The 12,082-nt window shown below is 49.4% G+C and overlaps 2 protein-coding genes across 9 annotated transcripts in view; both read left to right on the forward strand.

The window, feature by feature from the left end:
• Window positions 1-12,082, forward strand: part of AKAP9 (A-kinase anchoring protein 9) — a 247,751-nt gene that overhangs the window by 231,319 nt on the left and 4,350 nt on the right. For all 8 annotated transcript variants that reach the window (XM_040431142.1, XM_040431144.1, XM_040431147.1 and 5 more), the window contains 6 exons: window positions 823-1,042; window positions 2,766-2,916; window positions 4,111-4,770; window positions 5,606-5,814; window positions 7,373-7,481; window positions 8,424-8,606. In XM_040431142.1, the coding sequence (XP_040287076.1) occupies window positions 823-1,042; window positions 2,766-2,916; window positions 4,111-4,770; window positions 5,606-5,814; window positions 7,373-7,481; window positions 8,424-8,606 (1,532 nt within the window). The remainder of the gene's footprint in view (window positions 1-822; window positions 1,043-2,765; window positions 2,917-4,110; window positions 4,771-5,605; window positions 5,815-7,372; window positions 7,482-8,423; window positions 8,607-12,082) is intronic.
• LOC121000608 lies at window positions 10,103-11,903 on the forward strand. Its single transcript, XM_040431151.1, has 2 exons — window positions 10,103-10,964; window positions 10,998-11,903. The coding sequence occupies exons 1-2, from the start codon at window positions 10,179-10,181 to the stop codon at window positions 11,022-11,024; spliced, it is 813 nt and encodes a 270-aa protein (XP_040287085.1). The 5' UTR covers window positions 10,103-10,178; the 3' UTR covers window positions 11,025-11,903.

Here is a 12,082-nt window from a genome sequence, read left to right on the forward strand (position 1 = left end):
TAGGCGGCCGCCCTCCATTTCTTTGGGACTGAATAGACGAGCAGTGGTTCGGCTATCTCCGGCAGTCCCATAGAAGTGAATGGAGCGGTGGATGTGCTTGCACGTTGCGCTCTCCATTAATTTCTATGAAACTAGCCAAGCATGCTCGCTCAGCTATTTTTGGAACTCCCATAGAAATGAATGGAGAGCAAGACACGCATGCGCAGTGATCTTTCCTTCACTTTCAGCGGCCCGTTCTGTAGATAGGTGCGGGTCTCAGAGATGGGACCACTTACCTATCTGACATTGGTAGCATACCCTAGTGATACTCCACCAATGTCTCAGAGGAAACAACCCTTTTAAAAGGGTGCTCATACAAAAGCTGCAGAGACTTTGTTGGTCTGTCTACCTGCTCGCTGCCTACTTGTTAGTGACAGTGCAGGGTCCCGTTCACTTGATTGCTCCAGTATCCTGCACCTCCGTTATGTGGTGTGCAGGTAGACACCCGCACATGAGCACTGCCGTCACACAACTGATTGATCAGGGTGCCAAGAGTCACTCATCCTGAGGATTGGCCATCAATATCCTAAACCTGGAAAACCCCTTTAATATATCTAGGAAAGTTGGCTGATCGCCTTTTAGAAACATAGATAGCAGCCATACTGGTTGTGACCGAGCTTTTGCCAGAATCAACAACTGATTGGCAAACGAGGCAGATCAAGAAAGCAAGAGATGGTAACACCTTGGATAATTGCTATTGCTTTCTCGGCTGCTATGTGACTTTTTTCTGTTGCTGAATAAAACTGCCTATTGTAACATATCCTCCTCCACTTTTTTGAGCAGGGGCTGCTGTCTACATGCCCCAGGATTCATCCTCACTTCACCAAGAAGTGCACCTTCAGCTCAACAGCATGAACGCGACAGCCAAAGAGCTACAGGAACAGCTAGGCTCGGAGAAGCTCCTGTCAGCAGAATTCAAGAATGAACTTGCACGAACCAAGATGGAACTTGAATCGACCCTCAAGCTGCAGCACAAGCACTTTAAAGAACTCGAGTCTCTCAGGTAGTCTATCATTATAGGTGGCCATAAACTATCCTGTATCAGACCAGCAGGTGGGATCAGGTGCATTGCAATATGGAGAACTTTGCATCATCAGGACATAAAATAAATAATATGTACAAATATCGGCTAAGGGCTCTTTCACACTTGCGTTGTCCGGATCCGTCGTGCACTCCATTTGCCGGAGGTGCCCGCCGGATCCGGAAAAACGCAAGTGAACTGAAAGCATTTGAAGACGGATCCGTCTTCAAAATGCGTTCAGTGTTACTATGGCACCCAGGACGCTATTAAAGTCCTGGTTGCCATAGTAGTAGTGGGGAGCGGGGGAGCAGTATACTTACCGTCCGTGCGGCTCCCGGGGTGCTCCAGAATGACGTCAGAGCGCCCCATGCGCATGGATGACGTGATCCATGTGATCACGTCATCCATGCGCGTGGGGCGCCCTGACGTCACTCTGGAGCGCCCGGGGAGCCGCACGGACGGTAAGTATACTGCTCGCCCGCTCCCCACTACACTTTACGATGGCAAACAGGACTTTAGCGTCCTTGCAGCCATGGTAACCATTCAGAAAAAGCTAAACGTCGGATCCGGCAATGCGCCGAAACGACGTTTAGCTTAAGGCCGGATCCGGATTAATGCCTTTCAATGGGCATTAATTCCGGATCCGGCCTTGCGGCAAGTGTTCAGGATTTTTGGCCGGAGCAAAAAGCGCAGCATGCTGCGGTATTTTCTCCGGCCAAAAAACGTTCCGTTCCGGAACTGAAGACATCCTGATGCATCCTGAACGGATTTCACTCCATTCAGAATGCATTGGGATAAAACTGATCAGGATTCTTCCGGCATAGAGCCCCGACGACGGAACTATATGCCGGAAGAGCCCTTAGAAGAACATGCAACTGAGCAGTAACTCGATATCAATTATAGCCCCCACTTCCATAAATTAGCCTCTTGTGGTGCATGTCTGCACAGACCCTGCAGCCGGGGCGTACACCGATATCACAAGGCCCCATTGCAAAACTGTTTTTATTCATGGAAGAGTCTCCCACTTGCAGGTCTGTGTCTCCTGCTTCCCCTTACATAATATATTATAAAAGTTTCTGCTGGCATCCACCACTAGGGGGAGCTCAGAGCATATGTATTTATACACTTACCATTGAAGCAAATGGAAGCTGAGCAATCTCTTTGCACTGAGCTTCTCCCACTGGTGGCTACAGGAAAATGCAGAGGATTTATGTTGGAAGGCAGGAAAAGGAATTCGTCCCTAGGCCCCATATCAATGATGTCTTCCTCCATGGCAAGTACGCCACCACCCTGCAGGCTCACATATGCTGTCACCCATAGGAGCAGAAGGAATGGAAGGCACAGGAGGGAGTCCATAATGATTGACACTTCTGCAGAGCAGCCTCATATGGAGCAGTGTTGGTGGTCTGTAGTTGTTCTCCAGCCACAGGGGTGTAGGGGTAGCAGTCATTCCTGGGCCCTGGTGTCTGAGGGCAATTGATGCCCCATGGCAGGTGGGGCATGGCAGATTTTGGACCAGGGCACTGGAGCCACAGATTACTTCTCAGCACAGTCATTAAACTAGGAAGACAGTAATCCATAGTACAAGAACACTGGTAGTCCTATAGGACAAACATTAAGGGATGGGTCGGGTTTAGATTGCAGGTCATTAGTGCAGCGGAGATGTGTGCGTGTTTTATTATACTAAATAAGAAATATTCTGCAGGATGGAACTAAAGAAGAGAAGAGACGAACTGGACAGCGTTAACGATGCCCTGGCTAACGAACAACGGAAAACCAGAGAGCTGCAGTGGGCTCTGGAGAAAGAGCAGACCAAGGCCGAGCACCATGAGCAGCAGGAGAAGGAAGAGCTGGAGGTGAGGCACACTACATCAAGGACGTAAGGCTGGTAGTGCCCGACGACATACACCTCACAGCACTGCCGTGGTCACCAGGGAGTTGCACAGACTTCAAACCAGCTCTTATCTGCGTAAAACAATAAAGAAAGGTATATTCATCCTCATCGATCCCCCTGCTCTCCCATTCCAGCACTTACTGGGTTCTCACTGGTGTCTACAGTCCGCTCCTATCTTGACACACAGGAAATGCCTGCTCAGCCAATCACTTGTTGAGGCGGGTCACCAATGCAGCCAGTGATTGGATGAGCGGGCATCTCCTGTGGGAGCAGGAAGCAGAGACCGGAGGGGGGGACCCAGTAAGCATCGGAACGGGGCCCGGCAGGGGACTAGTAAGGTGAGTATCCCTTATTTCATTGTTTTATCCAGATTTTAGCCAGTTTTAAGAAATCTTTCAGCAGCTGGACACTCCCTTTAATATTATCTTCATAAAGAATAATGAAGTCACCGGTTATAAATGTCAACACAAAATCACAGCTTACGTATGAAAAATCTTTGTAGATAACTTGGTTTATACATGTACATTGCATTACTTCTCTTGCACTGATCTTGAGTTATAATGATGTATCCCAAGCTGCATTCACAATTCTGCGGACTTCAGAGCTGTAATCTCCCAGCACTGTTAGCTGGCGATTGTCTTTTACAAAGCTTGCTCTGGTGATCTGTATTATAGAAAGTGTAGTGTTCACACCTGGCCCTGGCCCCTGTATCATAGGAGCTCAGATAAGCTGTTAGGGCCGTGTCTGACGACATGCTTGCTGGTTGTTTCCCATGACAAGCAGGAGATCATTTGGTACAGCTCTAGATTATAATACAGGTTCTAAATCCAAACCATTTGTTTTTGCAGGATGAGTTAACATTCTCATTTGTGCCCTTTTGGGGGGCGCAAGCGACATTTTCGTCAATTTTCATTTATTAGAGTAATTGAGGACATAGAGGCACTCATCTGACTGCTGTCTCTCCTCGCTGCTAAACACGTGGAACTTCTGTAGAGACCGTCCTCAGCAGTGAGGGGAGACATTGCTCAGCTGAGCGCTTTTGTCTTCTCGTTTTAGCGTTTTCTCGGCAGGTGTCTCGGTGCTCAGACCTCCATGATCCTCTAGTAGCAAAGGGTAGCATAGGACCAACTAAAATTATATTGTTATTGTTTTTTAGGACCTCCAAATTCTTTTCGAAGGGCAGAAGACCAAGACTGTTGAGATCAGCAAGAATTTGGAGGAGGAGCGGCTGCTTGTGAAGAGTCTCCAAGAGCAGTTAGCCTCCAAGGAAAGTCTACACCAGGCCGCACTTTCCCAAGAAAGAAGCAAAGTGTCTGAACTCCAAGTTTTCTTGGCCGCTGAAAGGACTCGTTCTGGCGAGCTGTCCAGTGCCCTGCAATGCAAACAAGGATTAGAGGCGCGTGCGCAGACCGCAGAGGCAACTGGACTGTCAGAAGCACACAACCCAACCGAGGAGCTGCTGAGAGATCTGCAGGGTCAGTTAGATGGCAAACATAACCGCATGATAGAGCTAGTGACTGAGGCCGAGGGGTACAAGCTGGAATGTGTCCAACTGAGGCAGCACCTGGAGCAGGAGAGACAAAAACTGCTCAAAGAGTTAGAAGCAGAGAAAGAAGCCGCAAAACTTAAAGAGAAACAGGCGGAGGAACTGAAGTCTATGGTGGAGGAGCTGCAGCAGCAGATAAAGGGCAAAGAAGTGGAGATCAGGAGACTCCAGACAGAGGAGAAACACCTAAAAGAGACTATTAAGAATCTCCAGAAGAGTGAAAGAACCAAAGAAAGTGACTCGGATAGGGCCGAGCTCTCAGAAAGTTGTGTAAGTTTTCTTATTTAACGTAAAACTGTTCCTCCCCACACCATGTCATACACTTACCGATCAGTGGTGTGTGGGCATGAGCGCCGCTTCAGTTTTACGGTACGTGATGTTATGGGATTTAACAGAGGGACTCTCACTCCATCAGTGCCCCTGCAACATGATTATGGTTTGCTAATGCATTGTTATGGCAGCCGGGAGCCTAATTTTAAAGCCCTCACAACTGCCATCTTTGTACAGTACTTAGGACACCTGTCAGCAATTGTCTGACGTGCATAATACACTGCAATACAGAATACAGTGTATTATACAAGCCATCTGAGCAAAACAATGGTGGAATTGCATTATTTTTTTTTTCATTCCCACCAGAAAGAGTTAATAAAAGTTAATCAATAAGTTATATGTACCCTCAAATGCTGCAATTGAAAAATGCAGCTTCCCTCGTAAAAGACAAACCTCGATGGAAAATTAAAAAAGTTATGCCTTTTGGAATGCAACAATGAAGAAAGAAAACACTGTCCTTAAGGGTTTAATTTTGCATCTTGAATTTTGGGATCATGACTGCTGCTTCCAAGCCACTCCTAGCCTGACACGATAATCTTTTGCCAACCATCAAGGGCCCGTAGCAGCTACAAATTTTTATTTTTATGAGGCTGATATCTACATATACTTATGGTAGGGCCAGAGAACCATTAAAATTCTGTCTGTCAGCAGCCACCACTAGGGGGAGCTCTAACAATACGGATTTATACAGCTCCTATTGGTTGGAGGAGGGAGTAAGGAGTCCATACCTCTGTCGGAAATTTACGTGTTACATAATCTTTTCTCTCTCCTTCAGGCCACAGATAAAACCTCCGCTGATCCGGCAAGAAGTGAGCTCTATCCACCAACAGGAAGTGTCCCAAATGTTTTGTGCCCTGATCCTTTCAGTACAGTGAATGGGGATCCCGGTGCGGAGGGGGCTGCGTTCAGCATAGACAGCATCAGATGGAGGCTCCAACAAGTCTCTGCTAAACTGAAACAGCTGGAGGCCAAGGCCACTCGAAGGTGAGATGTTACAGGCATTAGTATGTGATAATAGCACGCAGTGAAGGCCCCGCGGGGGAGGAGCCAAAGGAAATAAGCCCCACCCTTAAATCTAGACTCTAAAGTGAGTTTTGGGACTGCCCTAACTCTCTTTCCAGTGGCTAAGAAGGCCATATGTAATAAGTTAATTTCCAAAGCCATGACTGGCACCGGGACTACTTCATCATCTTACATTTATGTGAAATGTGATAGGGCCTTGGGTTCCTTGTAGGGGCCACTATAGACTGGCTGAGACATCTGGCCATCTTCTTATCTGGTGCCCAGCATCATAGATAAGGAAAACTGTTTTCTGCTCATGGCACATTTGGGAAGTCTTGTTCTGATATTGGTCACTTCTGACTATTGGAAGCACTCGCGATCGCTCCCTGCAGAGCTTGATTCTCACGTTGCAGCCCTATTGGGCCAAATTGTTAGGCTACTTTCACACTAGCGTTTCTATTTTCCGGTATTGAGATCCGTCATAGGATCCAAAATGCAAGTAAGCTGCGGTTTGCTTTCCGTCCTGGGATGTGGAGCAAGACAGATCCGTCATGACCCACAATGCAAGTCATTGGGGCCGGATCCGTTTTCTCTGACACGATAGAAAATGGATCCGTCCCCCATTGACTTTCAATGGAGTTCATGACGGATCCGTCTTGGCTATGTTAAAGATAATACAACCGGATCCGTTCATAACGGATGCAGATGGTTGTATTATCAGTAACGGAAGCGTTTTTGCTGAACCCTGCCGGATCCAGCAAAAATGCAAGTGTGAAAGTCGCCTTAGACTGATATGGCATGACTAGCATTGCTCTTATGAAGTGGCCATAGCACCCTGTGTAAGCATTGACCTTAAAAGAGCTCCCGACATAACAATTCTGGAGCATATTTTCATAGAACTCTTGAGTTGTCATGTTCCTCTGTTATTCCGCTTAGAAATGTATGAATAAATTGACAGTTGGCAGCTAGCTGTTACCATTAAATGGTTTTCTGGGACAATAATGTTGATGACCTCTCCCTCGTATAGATTAGATCAGTAGGGTCCCAGTCCAACAGAACGGGGTGCTGCGCTCATGAACAGGCACAGCACCATATACCGGGTAGTGGCTGTGAATGGTACTGCAGCGCTGCTCTCTTCTCTACGTGACCTAGAGCAATGTTGCAGTACAAATCTCAGCCACTAGCCAGTGTATGGCGCTGTTTCAATGTCTGGTCCAGAGCGCAGCCGTCCATACAAACAGCAGAAGTCGGACCCCCACTGGTCTGATACTGGGGATGTGATGCAGATGACAGCTGATTATGATTCCTATTTCAGACACATCATCTATATTTATTGCTGACCAGCTCTAGGCTGTGGAGATGGAATCGATTGTGGGTGTATCTGTAGTAGATCCTCTGACGACGACCTCTCATTAGTGCCTCCGTTTTACAAGGCTCATTAATTACGCAGCGGCATTAGGCTCATACGGCTGTCCTGTCACGACTGTCCCGCTAGGTGGTAATGGTTGTAACATCTCTGCATTGGGTTCTTCTATTGAAGGGCGACGTTTGAAGCCACGGACGATAACGATTTGGCTTGGTCGCAAAACGCCATACAAGAGGTGGTGTCCCAGCTGGAGCGCGTGTCCGTGTTGTCACTCCAAGGGCAGGTGAGATGGTGCAGTACGCTTCTAGTAGCGGCAAAATCCCCGCAGTTATCCTTTCAGACTAATACCGGCTGCCACAAACAGTAACCTGTGTTCTGCTGATAGCTTCACAGGTCACGTATTAAACACGTTAGACCCGCACCCTTTGAGACAGAATGGATTGACCTGGGCCCGTGATTGCGTTACACAGTCAACCATTCAAGTGGCTGCCATTTAATATTATATTTCCCCTCCAACAGCTGCTGCAGAAGGAAAAGTACCGCCATATGCGGCCTCCCCTGGCCATAATAGCTAATCTCCAGGGGTTAGAGAAGCCGGGCCTGTGGCGATCAGATGGTCACTAGGTCGGCTTCTATCTGAAAAGGAGAGACAACCCCTTATACACTGATCAAAGGGGTTGTGTCACCTCGTACATTGGGGCATATCACCAGGGTATGCCGCCAATGTCTGATAGGTGCGGGTCCTACCTCTGGGACCCGCGTCTATCTCTAGAATGGAGGAACATGAGCTTGCACGGCCCCCTTCATTCATTTCTATGGGAGTGCTGAGAATATCCAAGTGGAATGCTCAACTATTTTTGGAAGTCCCATAGAAAAGGGTGGGAAGCACACAGCACAAGCGCAGCCTCCGCTCCGTTCACTCCTATGAGGCTGAGGTTTCGGCAGTCCCATAGAAATGAGGGAGGACGTGCATGCTCAGGCTCCTCCGTTCTAGAAATAGGTGCGGGGTCCATCAGACATTGGGGACATGTCCTAGAGATATGCCACCAATGTGTAAGGTGGGCCAACCCCTTTAACCTTCCTTTCCAATAGGCAGAAGCCCCCTTTAAGGCTGTCCTGTGCTGTCGTGTTACATTGTGCTCCTCTTCACATAGGATTAGCATGTATCCGTCATCTTCTGATGATATTTTACTACAATGTATGTCCTCTTACCTGTTCCCTCCAGACTTTAGTGTTACCCCCAGGCATTTCGGCGAACACCCTGACGGATAAGCTGCTGACGCAGAACGCAGAGCTGACCGGTTACGTGAGCAGATTAACAAACGAGAAGAACGATCTGCAGAACGCCTTACTGAGGCTGGAGAGGGAGATCTCCCATCACAGGGCGAGAGAAGGCTCCGCAGACCATGTAGGTACCAGGCAGTGATTCACAGACCAGCAGGAATATTATTTATAGGTAGAATACAGGCGGTCCTAAATAGCAGCCTGTATTCTGCTGATAGATTGCCCAATTATGGGATAGATCCTAACCCATTGGTATCCTGGTCAGTGTTCATGTTGTGACAGAGCTGCAGCCATACAAGGTGTAAGTCTGTAAACTGGGATGGAGAGGGGGGCAAGCTCACCCTAATGATCAGGCAGAGCTTTCTTGAATCACTCTGCCTCATCATAAAAAGAACAGCCATACGCCAGCTGAGCGTGACACCTGACCAGACACCGGAAACAGCTGGTGCCTAGGGAGGCAAACCATGTGACACCAGGTATTAACCCCTCCATTACCCAAGACCACCAAGTAAACAATGATTGACTTTTACATTACCAGAATGAACTCCTTCATTACTCTAGACCACCAGGGATACAATTATCTCCTCCATTGCGACCACCAAGGAAGCAGGCATTAATGATCCCTTACCCTATCCCAGTGATGGCTGGCACTCCGCTGGGGTGAAACTATGACTCCCAGCATGCTCTATTCATTTCCATGGAGTTCTGAGAACAGCCAAGCAAGTGTACATCTTGGGAGTTGTAGTTTGTCATCCGTATCATTGGGGGACACAGGCTTGACCATGGGTATAGCTGTTGCCACTAGGAGGCGGACACTAAGCACAAAGGTGTGAGCTCCTGCCTTCAGCTATACCCTTCCTACAGGGGCTAAGAGACCTCCCTGCTTTGCAGGTCTGCAATTTTTTTTTTCAGGCTATTCACACACTTCTGCGGCAGGGAGTCATTGTCCCGGTTCCTGCGCAATACCGTTTTCGCAGTTCTACTCCAATCTCTTTGTGATCCCCAAAAAGGAGTGGACGTTCCATCCCGTTCTGGACCTCAAGGCGCTCAACCGCTTCCTTCGCATGGGCCTCTTCCAGATGGAATCGATCGTTGCGTCCATTGAATCGGGGGAGTACCTGTCCTCGACAGACATCAAGGACGCTTGTCTTCATGTTCCCATCTGGGTCAGTCATCAAAAATTTCTCCGGTTCGCAGTGGGTCCCTTTCACTACCAGTTTGTGGCCCTCCCGTTCGGAATGGCCACAGCTCCCAGAGCCTTTATGAAGGTTCTGGCGGCGGTCATGGCCATGCTCCATGCCAGGGGTATAGTGGCGATTCCTTACTAACGCTGCGTTCACACCTGAGCGTACGGGATGGAGCGCGATTGTATGCGCGTTTACAATCGCTGCTCCGGAACAAGCGAACACCCATTGTCACGCGTTCCCGGAAGTCTATGTACGGTAACGCGCGACAAGACGCCCCAAAGAAGCTCCTGTACTTCTTGGGGCGTCGGGCTTTTTACAGCGCGTTCGTACGCGCTGTAAAACGCTCAGGTGAGAACCATTCCCATAGGGAATCATTGGTTCTTGCCTGTTGAGCGTTTTACAGCGTGTGGGAACGCGCTGTAAAACGCTCAGATGTGATATCCTGATAAAGGGTCCATCATTCCGGGCAACGACCTGCGCATAGTCCTGGACACCCTGGAACGCTTCAGATGGATCCTGAACCGGCAGAAGTCATGTCTTTATCGATCTCTGTGGCTAATCTTTCTGGGCATGTTACTCGACACCTTTCAGGCCAAGGTACTCTTGCCCCCGGAGAAGCTATCCACTCTTCGTCTTCAGATTCTCCCCTTGTTGCGGCCCCGTCCTCTTCCCATTCGTCACTGCATGCGGGCTCTGGGTCACATGGTCTCTGCCTTCGAAGCAATTCCCTAGGCTCCGTTCCATACCAGGACTCTTCAGCGAGCCATTCTAACCAAGTGCGACCGTTCCCCAGCCTCCCTCGATCGGCCCATACGTCTCTCTGCCCCGACCCGCCGTGCCCTCAAGTGGTGGTTGATGTCCCCGATGCTGACTTCAGGACGCTCTTTCCTTTCTCTCCGTTGGACGGTGCTGACAACGGACGCAAGCCTCCGGGGTTGGGGGAGAGTGTTGGAAATCTATCCGTTCAAGGTGTGTGGTCAAGCGAGGAGCACTCCCTCCCAATCAACATTTTGCAATTGAGAGCGATTCATCTCTCTCTGTTGCATTGCACAGACCATCTCCGGGGACATCTGGTTCGAGTTCAGTCTGACAAATCCACGGCGGTGGCGTACCTCAATCACCAGGGCGCCATGGCGGAAACAGCTCTCATTCTCAGCTGGGCGGTGAGCCATGTTCAGGCGCTGTCGGCAGTTCACATTCCCGACATCAACAACTGGATCGCCGACTTCCTCAACCGGGAGCATCTCGATTCCGGCGAATGGGCTCTTCACCCGCAAGTTTTTCTAGCCATCTGCGAGCGATGGTGTCAGACAGACGTGGATCTCATAGCCTCCCGCTTTAACCACAAGGTATAGGACTTCATCGCACGGTCCAGGGATCCCATGACCCTGGCGTGCGACGCCCTAGTGATTCTGTGGAGTTAGTTCACATTTCCTTATGTGTGCCCTCCTCTTCCTCTCATTCCGCGTCTCCTCCGGAAGATCAGGTCCGAAGGTCTGCCCGTCATTCTCGTCGCCCCCGATTGGCCACGCCGAGTGTGGCGTGCATCTGTAGTCACCCTCCTCGCCGACGAAACCTGGCGTCTTCCTCTTCGGGAGGACCTCTTGTCGCAGGGACCGATCTTCCACCCGAATCTAGGGTCGCTACATTTAACGGCATGCCTGTTGAAGCCGCGGTACTAAGGGCTCTGGGTTTCTCGGATGCTGTTGTCCAGACCATGATTGAGGCCAGAAAGCCGTCGTCTTCCCGAATCTACCACCGGACCTGGAAGTTCTACTTTAGTTGGTGCGAGCGTCACCAGCTGTCGCCCATTCGTTTTTCGTTGCCGCGACTCTTGTCTTTCCTGCAGTCATGCATGGACTTGGGGCTGGCTCTCAGCTCCCTCAAAGGGCAAGTTTCGTCTCTTTCCATTCTTTTTAAGCAAAACTTGGCTCGGGCAGTGGGGGCCTCTTTGGCAGTGCATCAAGGGGTTCGGCCACACAATTTTACAGAGTACACACCTTTGTGTCTGCTGACGCGTCTCTGGGGCGTACAGTTTTGCAGACGGCGGTTCTCTGATTGGCCGGAGGGTTTCTCATTATGCCCACCATTGGGACTGCTCTGTAACATCCCAAGGTCAAGCCTGTGTCCTCCAATGATACGGATAAGAAAACTAGATTTTTGTACTCACCGTAATTGGGGGACACAGCTCCCACCCATTCTCTAGTTTACGGGCCTTGTCTGGCCTAGTGTGATTTTGTCTTTCTTCTCCTACTGCTTTTGCTGATTTAGCTTAGTCCCTGTAGGAAGGGTATAGCTGAAGGCAGGAGCTCACACCTTTGGGCTTAGTGTCCGCCTCCTAGTGGCAACAGCTATACCCAAGGTCAAGCCTGTGTCCCCCAATGAACGGAAGAGAAACTGACTTTACGGTAAG

The sequence above is a fragment of the Bufo bufo genome, chromosome 5, assembly GCF_905171765.1.
Source record: "Bufo bufo chromosome 5, aBufBuf1.1, whole genome shotgun sequence".
In the NCBI taxonomy this organism is placed as follows: Eukaryota; Metazoa; Chordata; class Amphibia; order Anura; family Bufonidae; genus Bufo; species Bufo bufo.